General features: G+C 38.6%; 1 protein-coding gene across 7 annotated transcripts in view; it reads right to left on the bottom strand.

The window, feature by feature from the left end:
* LOC125463618 (carcinoembryonic antigen-related cell adhesion molecule 1-like) overlaps nt 1-19,567 on the bottom strand; it is a 29,369-nt gene extending 9,802 nt beyond the window's left edge. Inside the window, exons 1-7 of one of the 7 annotated variants that reach the window (XM_048555125.2) lie at nt 19,330-19,567; nt 18,250-18,285; nt 11,383-11,634; nt 9,447-9,737; nt 8,228-8,497; nt 1,060-1,299; nt 316-414 (exon numbers count right to left, since the gene is read on the bottom strand). In XM_048555125.2, the coding sequence (XP_048411082.1) occupies nt 316-414; nt 1,060-1,299; nt 8,228-8,497; nt 9,447-9,737; nt 11,383-11,634; nt 18,250-18,285; nt 19,330-19,423 (1,282 nt within the window). In that variant the 5' untranslated portion in view covers nt 19,424-19,567. Of the gene's footprint in view, nt 1-315; nt 415-1,059; nt 1,300-8,227; nt 8,498-9,446; nt 9,738-11,355; nt 11,635-18,249; nt 18,286-19,292 lie in introns of all 7 variants that reach the window. The other 6 variants (XM_048555122.2, XM_048555124.2, XM_048555123.2 and 3 more) reach the window with 6 other exon arrangements.
* Between the last annotated feature and the right edge of the window lie 360 nt (nt 19,568-19,927).

Here is a 19,927-nt window from a genome sequence, read left to right as displayed (position 1 = left end):
TTCGGGCCTAGACCCTCCATCAGAGAGCTCTCTGATGAAGGGTCTAGGCTCGAAACGTCAGCTTTTGTGCTCCCGAGATGCTGCTGGGCCTGCTGTGTTCATCTAGCCTCACATTTTATTATCTTGGATTCTCCAGCATCTGCAGTTCCCATTATCACTGAGACCATTTTTCAACCTTGATTGTTCTTAAAATGCAGATTAATAATTTTAAAATGAAAATAAATTTGAGGCTACAGCTAAATTAATCTATCCTTCTGAGTGGAACTAAAATTAACCATAATTAAAACCAGTGACTATTTTGCTCTTACTACATACCTTTCTGAAAAATGCAATAGCAAATCAATCCAAGAACCAAAATCAGCAGCACTGTGACTGCTACACTGATAGCAATTGTCACTGGTTGGAGACTGGAATCTGGAAAATTAGAATGTCAACAATTACCATTGTCCTTCTGCAGCAAAAGATAATATATATCGTACTGCAATAAAATTAATAAATTCACTTTATTCACTTGTTCTGTCTCAATGCTCATGGAAGTTACATTATGTGAGAATCAGCATATGAACCTTAGTGCATATGTATGCAATACAACATTGTTTGGTATATGAATGCATCTGTTAATGAATATTGCAGCCGTGCACTGACAAAGTAAAATCAGGCAGGGAAGATTATATAATGGTTCCCTCCACCGCCATATTCCCCAAGGCTCCACCACAGGACAGTAGGTGTATTTGTCTGAGTCAAGTTTTTAAGATGCAAAGTGGGATTCTCTCACATAAATAGTACCCAGTATGAGTGAAACACTCATTTTCTGGCAATGTAGTTCTAAATTTACTATTTTTCTGTCACCTTGATGCTGAGAAACATACTGAAAACTTCCAATACTTTCTAAGTTGCTATTGTTAGCTGGCAAATGATTGATAATGAGAATGTAGGAAACACTGAATTTCACAGCATCATTATCTCTTGCCCTTTGCTATCAAAAAAATGCAGTTGTGAATCTTTTTGTAACAAACATTGATGACATTGTTGATGATAACACTGCAAAAAGCACCTTACCTTGACTCAGTACTTCAATCCAGTTGCTAGTTTGTCCATTAATTGAGCAGTAATATCTTCCAGGATGGTTTGCAACATGAGTGAATTGATTCTGTTTGGTACTTTCCGTTGAATTCTCTTTTGAATGCACAAAGTACCAGGTATATTTTGCATTGGTTTGATAAGTTACATTGCAATTCAATGTGACTTGGTGGCCCTGAATTGGGGGATCTGGCTTTGATGTCAACTTAACAGACAAATCTGAAGAGAAATTCAGAACAGAAGTTTCTGAATGCAGCATGACCAACGAAATTGGTTTTTAGATATAGAAAAAGAATCTGCATATTGAGCAAATTTTCACAGGCTTTGTTGCGGTTTTGCAGCAAACACAACTGCTACCCACAGTATAATAACAGAACTGTGTGTCCATGTATACACCAATAGAGTTGTTAAGTGTTTTCTAGCATACATATCTCCACATGTAAATATTGCTTTCTGGTGTAGACAGCAAGGAAGCAGCGGCTGACAGAACTATATTGCAGTAATTGGCTAAGGTGTGCACCAAGAACCAAGGGAAACTCACTCACTGTTTCCCATAACCTCCCCCATACAAAAATAGTTGACTTTATTCAGTTTGACTTTTATTGTAAACAAGTTCAAGAATAGGAATGTCTTGCTACATTTATATAGGGATTTGGTGATACCACATTTGGGAGTGCTGTGCAGAGTTTTGCATAATATATTCCTGGATGGATATACATGCTCTGGAGGTGATACAGCCTAGGTTCACTCCATTGATTCCTGGAAGGACAGGGTTAACCTATGTTGTGAATATTGTGCCTTTATTCCCTGGAGGTTGGAAGGATGAGAGGTGGCCTCATTAAAATATACATGATTGTGAAGGGGCTTGACAGGATAGACACAGAGATTAATTCATGGCCGAGGAAAGCTAGATCACAGAGAGGGCCATAATCTCAGGCTAAATGGTCATTCATTTAGGGCCAAGATGAGAAGAAGTTTCTTCATTCAGATACTTGTGAACCTTTAGAATTTTCTGTCCCACGAGCTTCAGATGCTCAATCCTTGAGCATATTTAAAGTTGAGGATAAAGAGATATTTGATCTCTTGGGGGAATCAGGGATTTGGTGTTGTATATGGCAGCTAGTACCTGAAAGGGTTAACTGATATCAAGATAAACAGGACCCATTGGGATGTAAAGGGTTGCTCCTTGAGAGAGGAGCTAACTCATCGTGCATTCAGGGTTCAGTTATGTATTTGTAATCAAGTCATTTTAACAATGTTTCAGTAGTGGTAATGTATACTTATTTTAAATATAACCTGATAAGCTCTCCAGAAACTATTATTTATCCCAAATAAAATGAAACAAAGAACTGTGAATTCTGGATATCTAAAACAACAAAAAAAACAAAGTGCTGGAGAAACTCAGCAGGTCTGGCAGCATCTGTGAAAAGAAATAATTATCATGGAGTCCTGTGACCTGTCTGCTAACTTTTCTTCCACTTCACAGTGGTATTTTAGGACAGAGGACTTGTCCAGTCAGGGCAAGTAGTAACAGCAACATTCATTCCACAATCACTCAGGGTTTGGGTAGGACTGGGTAGCACTGAAGGAGGAAGGAAGAAAACAGAAACAAAAGAACATTGGAGAGGAAAAGCAGCTGTCAGCAGTGCTTTGTAAAGCGAGAAAAGGGCAGCTGCAAGCAATCTTTTGGATCTGCTTCTTTTTTCTTCCTTCCACTTCATGTAAAGGCATATTGAGTATTTCCTGTTATCTTCTAAAATGGTGAGAACGAATGTATGAGACCTAATGGAACAAGGCAATTGGTAATAGATGTGTTAATGTGTTAGACTATCAACAATATTTCTCACTGATAACTGTAAAGAGTTAGAGATAGGTGTGTGAATATGAACATTTTAGTTATGAATATAGAGCAGGAAACCATTTCAGTATTGAATGTGTAAAAGGAACCACTCAGTAATCAACTAAATGGTTCATAAACTTTTGGCAGATCAGCGAAGCTATAAATTATTGTCTGCACAAGCACAGGTTGTACATGCTAAGAATTTGTTGCAAATAGTTAATGTATATAGGCCATATCAGTTAGGTTGTACTATGATTTCTAAAGTTCCATTAGTAATAAGTGATCAACCTCCAGCTTGGGAAAGGACTACAATTAATACTACTTTCTCAGTGCATCTAAATGCACTGTCTGTAGAAAGAAAGGCTTTCGTGGAAGCTAAAGTCTCAAAGAAATTGATGTGGCTTAAGATAGAAGGAAAAGCCATTGTGAAAACCATTTTCACTCAGAGATATATGGTTTATTATATGAGACAGTGCCTTAGTAAAGACAAAAATAATAATTGTACAGAACATGACCCTGTTGTGCAGTTACATGCTCTAAGTATTGCTTGGTATAGATTATAAATTTGCAGATTCTGAAGGGGTTACGGGAAATAATGAGGAACTCTCATATCCAAATGTTGCACAGTTATTAACATCACATTGCTACAACTGACAGATCAGTTCTACTGGTCAACAGGAGGCCACTGGTCCTTAAGGACAACGGTTAAAACTGAGTACTAAAGTCAAAGATTTACCAGTAGGGGCTAACCAGTGGAGAAGTTCAACTGCAGTAAATACAGCAGGGAAGGCCACTAGAAAATATCAAAGCTGGGTGAATGTACAAGATGAGAGGCAGGGATCAGGCCCATGGATTAAGAAGATGAAGTAGAAAGACAGAGGGCAGGAAAGCGCAGTATAAACTCAAACAGTGCGTCTGGGAGTGAATATGCAATACAAAAAATACTACAAACTGTTGAAAGGAATCCCATTAATAGAAGGGGGAATGTCAAACAGTAACAGTCCAGAAAGAGGTAGGAAGCAAGATAAAGGAGTAGTTTAACAAGGACAAGAAATATAGCATAAACCAGGAGAACAGTCCTGTGTCATAGAGAGGTTTTAGTGACCCCATGAATGAGCTAAATGGCAAGTTAATGAAAGATACCAACAACAGAAGCCACAAAGCTGGAGAGAATTTAGATGTTCACGGAGGTGCCAGCATTATCACAAGATGGAGATGTCTGGATCAAGGTATCGTCTGATGGAACTTACATGGCTAAAGCAAGGCAATGTGGCAACTTCTTCATGCAGAGGGTGATTCGTATATAGAATGAATTGCCAGAGGAAGTGGTAGGTGTAAGTACAGTTACAACATTTAAAGACATGTGGAAAGGTATGTGAATAGGAGAGGTTTAGGAGGGATATGGACCAAACGTAAACCTTGGGGAAATTTGGTTGGTATGGACAAGTTGGACTGAAGGGTCCGTTTCTGTGCTCTATGACTCGAGCGACACAAGGTTTTGATGAAAAGGTATGAGTCCAAGATACAAAGAGTAGATTCACTGATGACAGGAAAATCAACTTTGAAAATTTTCTTGGCTTTGTTAACAAGAAATGCTTGGGAGGCTAAATCAACTGATATTAAAGCTGCTTTCTGCCGGGAGATCAACTCAAGAAGGAAGTGCTTCTTCTCTAATGGATGGACAAAATACAGTGGGGACACTCTGGAGGTTAAATAAGTGCATATATGGCCTAAGTAATAATTCTAGAGTTTGATCATTCTCTATGTGATGATACTATTGCCTTAAGAGGCGCATTTTGTCCATTTTTTTAAAATGAGGAAATGTTGGGACAGAGGCGATGAATGATCTGTTCAAAGCCAATAAACAGCTTGTGAGGCCTTGAATTTTTTTTAAGTTGGAGCAATAGAAGCAGCCTGAATGGGTGGGGGTCAAGCTCCAACAGAGCCAGGATTTTTATTTCTAGTTTTCTGCAGTTGAAGGGGTCTTGAAGCTGGATGTGGAAGCTCTTATTCCTCTCCCTGTTGCACCTAAAAGCTGTGGTTCTCTTAATGCTACTAGAATTACATATAAGACAATCTATCTTACTGAATTTACCTTTGCCAAGGATGTGTTTATGGCATGTTACTATATTGGAACCGTTAATTAGTAATAGTTAATATGTTATTTCGCTAAGCATTTTGACACTGTTGCAGTTAAACCATTCTTTTTTATTTTGCTTCTATTTTTAGGCAACTGTTAAAATAAAGTGTGTTTTGCTCAAAGTTGAGTAGATTGGCCAATCGAATTGGAATGCAATGCCTTGCACATACCTTTAAAATAAGAAAACGTTAGGGTCTAGGCTCTCTTAATATATTTTGAGGGGATTTGGTCTGGCCCATAAGAACAGTAAGGTCTGTCTGATTAAAATTAGGATATCTTTACTTAAAAGTAGATCCCCATGTTTTACTGGCCTGATGAGGGGCACTTTGAGACACTTCAAGATGTGCAAAGATGACTTTCTGTCGGGTGGGTGCAGTGAATTTTAACCATTGTCATTAATGGACTTTAAACAGAATTCAACATTGGAAGTCAGACTTATGAAGCTTTTAAATATACTGGATCAGAAATCAGGCAGAATGGATTAACTATCATTTTGCAACAGCAATCCTATTTGGAAAATGTTATCCCCATTGCTGTTAGTGAAAGTAAGCCCTCACAGAAAATGGTAGCAGCTTCTGAAACTGATATGAAAGAACTGTGAAGACTAATTGGATAGCTGAATTAGCCGTGCACCCAAACAAGGCCAGATGCCCTTTTTGAAACATTAGTCTTGAGTGCAACTACAACAAATTCTAAGGTAAAATATATTAAGTGAGTGGATACATTTTTTTGTTAAAAATGGAGCATCAAGTTTTGAAATGTCCATCACTGGGAGATGCCAGGCATATGAAACATGTTTTAATGATGCTCCTTATACAGATCTTTGTCATGGGCTCTCAAATGCAGGATGGTTTATAATTTTTCTTGTGAGAAAGGAGGGTAAAATTTGTCTTGTAGCTTGGGAAACTAAAAAGATCAGCAGAGTATTCAAAATACTTTAACAGCGCAAACTCCTGCTCTCGGTGAAATGGTAGATATGGCACTTTTCTGAGTGAAAATTTTGTGGAGATTCTTAAGAGAGAGTCAGCAGCAATACTACTTAGTGCAACATTAGTCACTATGAGATAACATACATATAACAAAACATGAGAATGAGAAAAGGCTTGGGATCAACACTGTAGATGAGACAGATGCTGGAGAATGGAGAAATATCCAATTTGAAATGGATGAGTATAGAACATAGAACAGTACAGGCATATGGCCCACGATGTTGTGGTGACCTTTTACCCTAAACCTACGGTCTATCTAACCTCCACCCCTACCTTATACTATCATCCATATGCCTATCTAATAGCTGCTTAAACGCCCCGATGAGGCCAATTCCAATACCCTCTCCTTCAATGCATTCCATGTTGCTACCACTCTCTGAGTAAAGAACCTACCTCTGACAACACCCCTATATCTACCTCCACTCACTTTAAAACTATAACCCTGCATAATAGCTACCTCCACCTGAGGAAAAATTCTCCGGTGGTCCACTCTATCTGTACCTCTAATCATTTTGCACACTTCTATCAAGTCACCTCTCATCCTTCGTCGTTCTAATGAGAAAAGCCCTAGCCCTCTGAACCTATCCTCGTAAGACCTTCCCTCCATTCCAGGCAACATCCTGATAAATCTCTTATGCATCTTTTCCTATGCTTCCACGTCTTTCCTGCAATGAGGCGACTAGAACGGGACACAATACTCCAGATGTGGCCGAACCAGGATTTTGTATAGCTGGAGCATAACTTCATGGTTCTTGAAATCAATCCCTCAATTACTGAATATCGAGTCAGCTATCTGATAGTTGTCACTTTCTACGTAAAACATCAAAGTATGTTGTACATACTGAAAAGGATTTGAGGAACTTTAATGTGCAAAGATAAGATACACAATATATTGTCATTTTGCATGTTTTACATAGAACATAGAACAGTACAGCACAGAACAGGCCCTTTGGCCCTCAATGTTGCGCCGACCTGTGAACTCATCTAAGCCCATCCCCCTACACTATCTCGTCATCATCCCTATGCTTATCCAAGGACTGTTTAAATGCCCCAAATGTGGCTGAGTTAACTACATTGGCAGGCAGGGCATTCCACGCCTTTACAATTCTCTGAGTAAAGAACCTGCCTTTGACATCTGTCTTAAATCTATCGCCCCTCAGTTTGCAGCTATGCCCCCTCGTATGAGCCGACGTCATTATCCTAGGGAAAAGACTCTCACTGTCCACCCTATCTAATCCTCTGATCATCTTGTATGTCTCTATAAATCCCCTCTTAGCCTTCTTCTCTCTAATGAAAACAGACCCAAGTCCCTCAGCCTTTCCTCATAAGACCTTCGCTCCTCTGCACCTTTTCCAATGCTTCCACATCCTTCCTGTAATGGGACAACCAGAACTGCATGCAATACTCCAAGTGAGGCTGCACTAGCGTTTTGTACAGTTGCAGCATGACGCCATCGTGGTTCCGGAACTCAATCCCCCTACCAATAAAACCTAACACACCGTAAGCCTTCTTAACAGCACTTTCAACCTGGGTGGCAACTTTCAGGGATCTATGTACATGGACACCGAGACCCCTCTGCACAGCCACACTGCCAAGGAACTTTCCATTGACCCAGCATTCTGCCTTCCTATTATTCTTCCCAAAGTGAATCACCACACATGTACCTGCATTGAACTCCATTGTTCGTGTTTTCTTTACCACTATGTATTTATTGATTTACTTAAACAAGAGAAGGAGAATCTGCTAAAATCTACTATGGTCTGAAGGAATGCTGAAACTTAACAGAATGAAGGTGCATGTGATGGAAATACTAATGAAGGATTAATTGTTGGTCATTTGGTTGTACAACTATAGGTAATTAGTAATTAGTGGGGTGTGCATTTTAAGGAGTGTGACTACCTGAAATAAAGCTGTAAGTAAAAGTGCGGACATGGACTCTAAATACAGTTATCCTCTCATACAGAATAGTTCCCACTGCGCATTTAGTGTAATAAATTTGTGATGACGTTACATTCAGGGCTCTTTGATCTGTAAGCTTCTTTGGATGATATCATTGTTTTTAAGCTGGCAAATAAATTGAGTAAAACGTATTCTATGAGCCTCCCATTTTAAAATAACTGGAGAATGAAATAAGCTATAACAGAATTAATTAGATTGAAACATTAATTTTGTTCATACCTACATCCAGCCCATTACTGTATTTTGAATCAAATCCATTCGTAGCTTTGCATTTGAAGGTTCCCAGTTTGTCAGTGTAAGGTACGGGTACAATAAATTGACCTTCTCTCCGACTTTGTGCATCGTAGTCCTTCACAAAACTTGTGTTTATATACAATGTGTACGTTATTGGTAGGGTTCCTTCATGCGATAAACATTTAACAGTTATGAACATGGTATCCTTCCTCACAAAGTTTACATCCACAAAAATGTCAGGATTCGATGCTGGAACTTGAAAAAGAAAATGAGGAGCATGAATACCACGCAGAAATGAAAGTCTAATTTCCTTTCAAAAATACATCTCACATATCTTAAGTGAACCAACCTTGAACAATGCCAAGATCTGAATGCAGTAAACAGTCCTATTGGTGTCAAAAACCACACTCAGCTTTTTAAGAACTGAAACAGTTGCAGATGAATGCAGAAGAAGATGCAGAGATGTGCCATCATCATATTTGAATTTCGTTATAAACACCAGGAGTGAAAACAAATAATTTTTCAAAGCAGTTGTTATGTTTTTGTATTATAATTGCATGTGGGGCATTGAATGAAAATTATGCACACAATTGTTAGCAAGACAGAAAATTAACTGAAGTAAACAAGGCTGACGAAAGATCACTGACCTGAAACACTAGCTCTGTTGCTCTCTGCACAGATAGTAACCTGCCCGGTTGAGTATTACTGACATTTTCTCTATTTTATTTCCAATTTCCACCATGTACAGTACTTTACCTTTGGCTACATGCTCAAATTAACATAGTGGTGGTAGTGGGGGCTTATGACTGAAAAGTATGAAGTGCCACAGGCTGACATTTTGCAAGAATGAGGTTATTCCAAAAGCCTAGGGGTAATTGTAACATTCACCTCCTGAAGTAATGACCCAACTGTGCAATATTGTTGGCACAACTGCTTTTCCTATTGATTTTCACAGAAATGTGTTTAACAGCAATGTAAGTTAGAATCCACAGAAGATACAGTTTTCATATTTTCTTAAATGTAACTTACTAGCTTTGAGGCATCCACTGTCACTGTCACTTCATTCATTAATTTTTATCATTACCTTCTTCCAATTCTCACCACAGCATTCATCCACTGAGTCCCATGATGGAAACTTAAGTAGTACATGGTTCACGTGTAATATCACAAAATAAATGAATAACAAAACATAAAAATCACTTACCTTTAACAATTACTTCTGTGGAATTGCTGACAACTTTGAATGTTGTCTCACTGAATTGATTGCTTGCTTGACATTGATAATGACCAGTATTGTTGGAAAGGGCATGATTAATAACCAGACTGGATTGGTTTATTTTGATTGAAGAGGTTGACAATAGTTCTTGTTCATTAAAGTACCATTGGTATGTCACACTAGAGCCTTGTTTTACGATGCAGTTGAGAGTTAGTTTGTCATGTACTTTTAGGACAGGTGGATCCGGTACTGAAGTTATGCTAACTCCCAACACTGGAGCTAAAAATAAATGAACGTGAATTTGTTAGTTTTATCTTCTTGTACATGGAAGTCCTCATTTAAAAATAGTCACAATTAGAAATCAGGTCATGAGGACGATCTGGATGTTCTGTGCCATTGAGCAATTACACCAACTACAGATTTATTTGTAAAGCAACTCTTAACATAGAGAAAACATCCTAGAGTCTTTTTCAAAGTGTGAAGAAAGAAACAGATATTAAGTCAATGAGAAGAGTTTAGGAAGGGTGATCAAATGCTTGATCAACTGGGAGAGTTTTAAAGAAACTCTTAAATAAGACGCAACGTTAGAGAGATAGAAATTTATAGAGAAAGAATCAGAAGGAAGCAGGCAAGGTAGATGAGAGTGCACCTGTCAGCGTTGCAACGATGGAATGTACAAGGGACTAGAGTCAGATGAACAGTGACTCCAAGAAGTCATGAAGAGCTAGAGGAGCTGGGAAGTGTTTGAACACAAGCATCAGAATCTTAATTCAGAAGTTTTATGGGAATCTTACGTAGGCAGTGAATGGCAAATGGAACTTAACATAGGAAAGGATACTAGCGGCAGAATTTGGGAAAAGCTGGTTTATAAGGGGGTGAGGATGAGAGGTCAGCCAGTGCAGTTATAGAATGATTGAGTCTATTGATAACAAAGGCATGGGCACAGTCAAAGATATAGCAGAACAGGTAGGTTGGAAATATATCAGGGCCAAACAGATTGCAGAAGCTGAGATCAGCTTGGTTGAGCCTAAAACAGTGACCAGGTAGGGGGGTGGAAACAATGGCTTCAAACTTCCCAATGTTCAGCTGCATGCCTTAGGTTCCAGCTGTTGCAGCATTGGAAGTTAAACAAGCAGTAATTCTTTGTGGATAAGTAAAATCTGAGGTGCTGATTTTCACTCAATTGTAATGCTCGGGCAGACCATTAAAAATGGAAGGAGGGGACTGGATCGAGAATTCCAAACCCTATTTCTCATAGATTCCATTTTTGCTGACAAAGTAGTCGGGTAGAGATTGATACAAACAAGGAAAAAAACATTAATCTCTTGGACCATTTGAAACTGCTGATGAATTCAACCAAAGCCTGTTTTGTTCTGTTCCAGCAGCCTTAACTGAAGTGTGGGACATTCAATTTTATGGATAAAGTTTAAAGAATTGAAAAAGACACACTTACGATCTCTTAAAGTGCCATGATCTGAAGTGACTTAGATCCCCAGCCTATTAAAATTGAAAAATGTTGTTAAATGTACACTGGCAGCCTCTTGTGAATAGTTTATTTCAACAATGTCTGGTCTGAGCATTGAGTTGTAAAGTGGCAATGCTGATATGAGCAGTGGGCCAGGGACTGTGGGAGAAGAAAGGTGACTGGCTGAGAATTTGATGCAAAATCTCAGTCCCTGTTCATTAATCTGGTCTGCATTTTATTTTAGGTTTTAGATTAATTTTTTGATGTATGTTTTATTCATTTATTATTTCAAAATATATGCTCAATGGGATATTTAATGTTTGAAATTTTCTCATGATTCAGGGAAATTAATGTTTGGATATATGGACTAAATATTAATCCCTCATCTCTCCTCCACAGGAAGGGTTCCACACTGTTACATTTCAATGATACCTAGTACAATAATGTTGATGCTGTTACTGTATTTTCTTTGCACGGCATCATCACTTTCAACTTTGCATTTGTAAGTCCCTCCATCATTCTGACTGTAAAATGATACTGAGAAGTTAGCTGGCTCAGATGTTGATATATTCTGTGCTTCAACAAGTGTTTTGTCTCGGTATAAACTATACAGCATGGAAGGCTTTTCACTCGATGCAAAACAGGAAATTGTTTTCGTGTCATTTAAATGAACTCTTTCCGGACCTTGGATAGTTGGATTTGATAACTGGCCTAAGAAAAAAATACAGATAAAAATTAGTCCTTTAGCTTAATGTGATAACTTGAATGACAATATATCAAATCTATAATTACACTCTGCTTGGGTCATAATAGTTACAGGAAGGAAAAAAATGGAAGTGAGCCAGAAGATTTTAAACTAATTTTAAGTTACATCGAATGGAATCCCTACAGTGTGGAAGCAGGCCATTCAGTCCATCAAGTCCACACTGACCCTCCAAAGAACACACCACCCAGATCCACACCCCCTGGCCTGCAAACTCCTGGACATTATGGGCAATTTAGCATCGCCAAACCATCTAAACTGCTCATCTTTGGACTGCTGGAGGAACCCTGTGCAGACTCCACACTGACAGTCACCAGAGGGTGGAACTGAATCCAGGTCTCGAGCACTGTGAAGCAACAGTGCTAACCAATGAGTCACTGTGTCACCCCTTTCCTTATGGTGCCCTCTTTTACCACTAAAGATATCAAAGAATATTGCCCGCTCTCTGGTATGTTATCTACTAGTTACTACTATTTGATCCAAGTCTGAAACGGATACTACTGGGTACTCGTCTTTAAGAACATATACTTTTCAACTGTTCAGTGTTTGGGTATGTGTTTCTCTTTTATGTGATGATAGTCAAAACTGGGTGTGAGGTGATGTTACAGAAAGATAGAGAAACCAAACTAAAAGCTGTAAGCATGAGAGGGCAGACAGTTTAAAAAGCATTCTAAGTAAACTCCTGTCCAGACATATAAACCATATATTCCCTGCATAGAACACCGGTAATGACATGGGGAATAGTTTAAATTTACCAGGCCCAGCACCTGTACTATCTTCACTGCGAGATTTGCTTGTGTAGAGGGATTTCCAGGCTCAGGACCTACTTGCTCACTGGCAGGATGGGCAGTCCAGATGTAGCAGTGACACACAAAGTGGCAAAAACAATACATTGTTTAAGAGTGGAAGGCTGGTGAGCCGCTGACATAAGACATGTCCATACGTGATAAAATGGTAAGTATTGTAGAAGGAAATTCTTCCGCTCAAAGAAGGTGTAATGATTGAACAATATATGTTTATTTAGAAATGCCAGAACCCATCAGCCATTTACTTTCAAAGATGCATATATAAAGAAAAGCATGTATTATTTCACAACCACTTATCCATCTGGAATTGATGCCTAAAGCAACACCACCTTGTGAAAATGTGGTGTTCAATGAAAAACAGGACTTCATTCATTTGACACATTGATGAGTCTCTTCTTTGTCATGAGGCTCACTATGTGCACGCAATATGGATTGTTGAGCACCTTGTCATTTTAGAGTCAGAACCATACAGGCTGGCAAGGCCCTTTAACCCATCAAATCTACACCAACCTACTTACACTAATCCTACTTTCCCAGCGCTTGACCCATAGCTCAGAAGGTTATGCCATTTCAATTGCATATCCACATACATTTTACAATTTGGGAGGTTTCCTTCTACTGCCCTCCCAGGCGGTGCTCTCCAGATTTCCACCACCCTCTGAAATTGTCCCATATCCTATTCATTTTGCTGGCTTGGTCCAAAATGCATAATAGGTTTCAAGCAGAATTCCCACCAACAGCAAAGTCTTGAGCTACTGAAGCAGCGACAGAAGTTGAAAGATGTTAAAGTGGCAGGAGAGCTCCAATGGTGATCAAAAAACTCCCAAAGAATAATGAGACCAAGGGCATTAGCAAGGCAGACTTGAGAGAAATTCTTCAGGTATCAGGTGCTACTCTACCCACAATTACTTACAATAGATTGTCACAGGTTGCTGACTGCAGCCCTGGCAGAGCTGGAGTGGTGGGAATGGCAGAGGAAATCCTGCTTCAGACAAGAGGCTACAGTAGTTCCTGCTGCCTGAATTATTACACTCTGTCTGATTTCAGACACAATTGCAATGGAAATTTCCAATCGTGATAGTGCACGATCTCAATTACAGTCACTGAATTACAGAGTTACACAGCACAGAAACAAACCTTTTGGTCTGACTTGTCCAGCTATTTTAAATTGATCCAGTCCCATTTGTCAGCATTTGGCCCATATCCCTGTAAACCCTTCTTATTCATGTGCCCATCGAGATGTCTTTTAAATGTGGTAATTGCACCCCCACCCCCCCCCCCAACTCTTCTGACAGTTCATTCCACACACGCACTACCTTCTTTGTGAAAAAGTTGCCCCTCAGGTCCTTTTTATATCTTTTCCCTCTCACCACAAACCTGTGCCCTCTAGTTCTAGGCTCCCCTAAATTGGGGAAAAGCCCTCGGCTATTCACCCTATCCATGCCCCCCCATGATTTTACAAATCTCAAAAAGGTCACTCCTCAGCCTCCAATGCTTCAGGAAAATAAGTCCCAGACTATTCAGTCTCTCCCTATAGCTCAATCCCTCCAATCACAGCAAAATCCTTGTAAATCTTTACTGAACCTTTTCAGGTTTAACAACATCTTTCCAATAGCAGGGGGACCCGAACTGCATGCGGTATTCTAAAAGAGTCCTCACCAAATGAAAGTCACACAATCAAGTAGTCATACAGCACAGAAACAGGCCCTTCACCTGAACTCGTCCCTGTGACACGGTTTCCTACACTGAACTAGTCCCATGCGCCTGTGTTCGGCCCCTATACCTCTAAACCTTTCCTATCCATGTATCCATCCAGATGCATTTTGTATGTTGTAATTGAATCCACTTCTTCTGGCAGCTTATTCCATATACTCACCACTCTGCATGATAAAGTTGCCTGTCAGGCCCCTTTTAAATATTTTCCCTCACCTTAAACCAATGCCCTCTAGTTTTGGACTCATCTACTCCAAGGTGACAACTCACCTTATCTATGCCCCTTATGATTTTATAAACCTCTATAAGGTCACCCCTCAACCTCTTATGCCCCAGGGAAAGATGTCCCAGCCTATCCAGCCTCTCTTTATAACTCAAACTTTCCAGTAGTTCTAGCTAATTTTCAGATGAAATGACCATGCTATTTTATTAACATGAAAAGAGAGGAACATGTTGTGTAATTTGGTGCACTTGTTATGTTGCCTGAACTGTTGTGTTATTATCTGGTTCTGAATTTATATGAGTTGCAGATGTTGCATGTTTCTTTCATTAATGGTGTTTCGTTCATTGGAGAAACTTAAATATCAGAGTTAGCTTGAATACTGTCCATTGACTAATGGACCTGAACTTACACAAACAGAGGAAGTTAAGCCTTTTTTTTGAAGTTTGGCAAATGTTTCAATTTTTATTGGGGCTGCGTGTGCAGAATAAAATGATCTACTATCTCGTACGTAAAGCCACTGACAATAGATTTTGCTGCTCTATTTCCTGCATAACAATCAGAGAGAGGACACCTTCTTGCCATTAGATAACATAGTTTTCACCACATTTCCATCCAAGGATATGGCTGCACACGTAGAGGAATGGTTCAGGAAACTGGAATTTATATTACCAGAGCTATTTTTAACTACTGCAGGAAACTGTTAACAATGTGGTATTCTCTTTCTGTTAGATGAATAGCTTAAATGAAAAACATGATGGAAGAAATTTACATTTAAAATCTCGTAGGGTCACGTTAAACAATTATCAATCTGTGCTAAACATGGCTGTTGAATATAATGGAAATAAACATATTTGACATTTTCACAGATTAATATTTGCACATCAATAATAATGGTTAACCAAATTTAGAAGTGTGCAAAGGACCAATGGATTTCTTACTGAAGTTATGTACTGAAGTTAATTTAAATGATAATCATCAAGAAGTTCTGTTCTTTGTGATGCTGGCTTCCTTGCTGAGCTTTAAACCACATACACCCCACATTGAGACAAACCTATTGTAAAATATAAACAAATATTTCTCACAACTGGACTGACCAGCCATACTGAATCATGGCAGCAGCTAAAAACAATGGAAACAATATCAGGAGTCCACCAACAAATCTTACTGAATCAGATCAACAGAAGGGAGTACGAATGTTACAGATTCAGTGGGATTTCTGTCAGATTGGAAATTCAAAATCATTTACTTTTATTTACGTTGCTTCCACTTGCATAACATAATGGGGGAACGTTTATGGATTGAAGGTCGGAAGTGTATTTTTAACTATACCTGGGTAATTCATCCTATGCTGTTTTGAAATTGTTAATCAGACTCTCCAAAAAAATCCAGTTCTGATAAGGGGTCACTGGACCCGAAACGTTAACTGATTTTTTTTCCCTGCAGATGCTGCCAGACCTGCTGAGCCTTTCCAGCAACTGCTTTTGCACCTTGGTTAATAACCCACATCTTTATAGGCACTAAGCGTGAGATCATCAGAAGCTGTGCTGCATGAGTCTTAACATGCATCAATTCCCATTCACATCTTCAGTCCTGTAGTTGACCAACATTTGTTTGGAGTCTCGCAAAGTTTTGATTTTTAAAATTTTCATCCTTTTCTGAGATCCTCCGGATCTCTGTGGTTTCCCCAAATTCCACAGTCCTTCCAAGCTATCTGTGCTTCTCTAGCACTGGCCCCTTCAGAAATCCAATTGCTGGTTGCCGCAGCAGTAGTTATCCAGGTCCTAAACATTGGAATCTCCTCCCTACACCACTCTGCATCATTTTTTTCCCTTAAGACATTCTTTAAATCCTACCCCTTTGACGGTTATCTCCTCAACTAGTTCAGTGTTATTCAGTTCTCAAATGCTCCTGTGAAGCGCCTTTGAACATTTTATTATGTTACAGTTCCCATAAAAATATAAGTTGTTGTTGTTTTTGAACATAGCACTGAGTTTTCTGAATTCTATTGCCAATTTAGTGGTGTCAGGTGAGGGACTCAGGGATAATAATAAGCAACAACTGTCAGATTCCAAGAGCCATCTTTAATCTCAATTTTTAATGTTAATCTGTCAATGAGTCATTCACAGGATGCCCATACATTAACTTTTACTTCCAAGTTTATTTGAAAGTCTTTATCAGCCGTTTTAAAATTCTTGTTCTTTATTTCTCACAATGTAACGCTACCTTTTCTGACCTGAATAATATTCACATTTACATTCATTATGTTGCTAATATATTAAAAATAACTTAATAGTTTAATTTATTTACTACATCACACATTGATTCACAATAATTTTAAATTATCCTTCAAGATTTTCTTGTTCAATGTTGCTGGTGTCGCTTTGATACATATAATTGGGAAATTTCACACCCCTACCATTAAAAATAAATGGTCATAAAGTTATGGATGAAGAGTGTGGAATTTTGTCCCAGAATGTACTAGAAGGCTGAAACAGAAAGCTGTGATCATTGTATCTTGGTCTTGCACATTTTTGTATACCTGTTTCTTTGAGGTTTGTACCATCTCAAACTGTTCTGCCTTTCTTTCTATTATTTTCATTTTCAGGACTGCACCTTCAATTTAACTGATCAAGGATGATTATTCTTCGATGCATGCTATATATGTTCAATTATCATTGTGTTCTGCAAAGATCCTTACAGACCACTGATGTCTGTGGACAACACATACTATGGTGCTTTTTATTCATTACTGCAAGTGAAAAGATAGCCAGTACTTCGCTCTTATCTGCTTTCCACAATGCTGTCTAATAGCCCAGATGACGTCTATAGTGATTTAATTAAGTTGGCTTCTTAGTCAGCACATTTGTACGAAGCCAGAAAATATTGCTCTGCTACAGATGTGAATAAATAAGTTAGAACTTTACAATTTTGTTTTTACCCATTGTCACCCACATCAAGGTCTGAAAATTGTCACTACAACTCAGTAAGAACGATGAGTATGGGGTACAGTGGCTGGGAGAGCAGGGTTTTTTTTAGAATGGGAGCACTTTTTTAAAAAAATAACTTGTAACATCTAAGGCCAATGGGGCCTCAGGGCTCAGGAACCTGAAACTTCAGCTTGCAATCCCACTTAGCTCCCCAGTTCCCTCTTTGTAAAGCCCTGATTTAAGTGTAAATCCTTCCATGGCAGGTAATGCAGTTTAAAAATTTGGAATTAAGAATCTAATGTTACCATGGAAATATTGTTGATTGTTGTAAAAACTCACTGTTCATTAATGTCGTTTATGTAAGGGAAATCGACCGTCTTTACCTAGTCTGAGCCTAAACGTGACTCCAGACCTACAACGATGTGGCTGACTCTTAACTTCTGGGCAAGTAGGGATAGGCAACAAATGATCCCAGCCAGTGACGCCCACGTCCCATTTAGGATTAAATATAAAATTAATAGAATTAAGAATGTCTTTTTTACTGGAGTCTTCGTAATGGTAGTTTTAACAAGCTACTGCTGTAGTGTTCTTGAGACTCCAATCAGTTTTAGGCTCCGTTAACAAGCACTAAGGTTTGAGGCTTTTCAATTCGTTAGACTTTGGGCGCACAACATGTCCTGTATATTTGTTTATAAGATAAACCAAGAGTCACATGATGAGCCGAATAGCTTCCTTATGCTCTACAACCCATTGTGATCCATGTGTGTCACCAAGCAAGATATAGCTATCATAAAGGCATTAAACAATTATGGCGATAAACTTAAACTGAAATATTTCAATGGCATAATTACACTGCGAGTTACGAACAAAGCTGAATGTAACAGTAGTACTTACCAGCGAGTTTCTGACATGTAGCATACTGAGTCAAAGCTGTAAAATGAGAATATTATTTTTAAACATTTGTGGAGTTTGCGCTAATATTGGTTTCTTGGTGTTTGATGGTTATATTTTTGCTGATCTTCAACCATAACGCTCGACAATTTCCGGATAAAGATAAACACAATAAACCTGAACAAGTTAAAGTTAGGTGTAGAAAACGATTTATTTACATCTCATGTCAAAGACAACGGCGAAAACTCAGCCGTTTAACGACAGAATAACATTGGGTGCGGGAGAAGATGCTACTGGTACTAATAAACTCTCCAGCATTATATTTTTGCGAGAACAGTTGTAAATATAGTTATCATTCCTAAGTATGGTATTTATCCCTTTCAAAATGGTCTGGTCGATTATATCCAAAATTTCAGTTTGCGCCCACTCTGTTTTATGTGTGTCCTGGAACGGAATGAATCTGCTCAGAATTAATTTCACCAAATACGGAGACAGGCATTCAGAAAACGAAACGCCCGAACTATTCCAGAGCTAAGCTATTTCACGCTCAGTGCAACTCGCCCTTGCAAAAAGATCTTTGCTTAAAGAATCATTATTTTCCAGTTTGCAACCCTATGGATCCTCCAGTGACCCTGAACTGTTACTGAACCATATGAAATTGCCACGTCCGGTATGACTGCAGAATTTTAATTGCTGCAGATATTTGATAGAACTTTAAAACATACTTGTAAATCGATGCTGACTTGCCGTCATAATTTGAGGTTAAAGAATTTAATGATAAAGCTCTTATCAGAACTTTTGCGTTTTATATCACATGAGAAGTAGTTAGTGTTAACTAGTACGGCCTGAACACACTAAAATGTAACAGTTCTGTTATGAAAGTCTCCAAATAAATAAGTTCTTCTATTTGAGAAAACCTGAAATGCTACGATTCTTCATAGTAAAGCAACTTAACTTGAATATATCCTACTTAAATCAACATGGTATTTTCAAAAAGTACAACTACTGTAAAACTCTATTATGTTCATACTTGACTGCTTTCTCACCTCATTGAAAATTGACAACAGTAAACCTGTTACTCACTGAACAAAAGTAGTAAATCGGAATAGATTCCCATCATCTGGAGCAAGTTATCCTTTTTTTTCTGTGTTGTCATTCGCTGTTGATCAATAAGCATTAAATGTACAGAGTGAAGTCAAACTCCTTCACCTGCACTTGAGAGACACAGCAGTAACAATGGGACAAGTTTCCCCTCCTTTTCCAGGCTGCTTGGTGGTAGAGTGACTCAAAGCCCTAACTGGGAGGTTCCAGTACACTCTCGGACCTATAATTGCATGAGAGTGATAAAAACAAAGAAGTGAGAATTGATGTGGCTATCCTGCAAAATGATTGGTAATGGTAAACTCATTTAACAGGCAATCCAGTGTGAGGATAAATAACCGGAGAGAGCAGAATTCTGTGGGAACAAGTGATAGGCCAGTTATATGGGAACAAAATGTTGAAAATAAAAATGAAGACATGGTTCCCAGTAATTGAGATATATTTCCTTAAAAAGCAAAGGGAGAGCAAACAATTCAAGATATCTCTAGAAGAAGGAAAGATAAAGAAACTAAAATTTTTAAAAAGTGGACATCACAGAGCTGCATAAGGAGACCATTTGGCCCATTGTGCTTGGAATGAT

This window comes from Stegostoma tigrinum, chromosome 22 (genome assembly GCF_030684315.1).
Source record: "Stegostoma tigrinum isolate sSteTig4 chromosome 22, sSteTig4.hap1, whole genome shotgun sequence".
Classification (NCBI taxonomy): domain Eukaryota; kingdom Metazoa; phylum Chordata; class Chondrichthyes; order Orectolobiformes; family Stegostomatidae; genus Stegostoma; species Stegostoma tigrinum.
The sequence above is the reverse complement of the archived record's forward strand: the minus strand, read 5'-3'. Positions and strand labels throughout refer to the sequence as shown.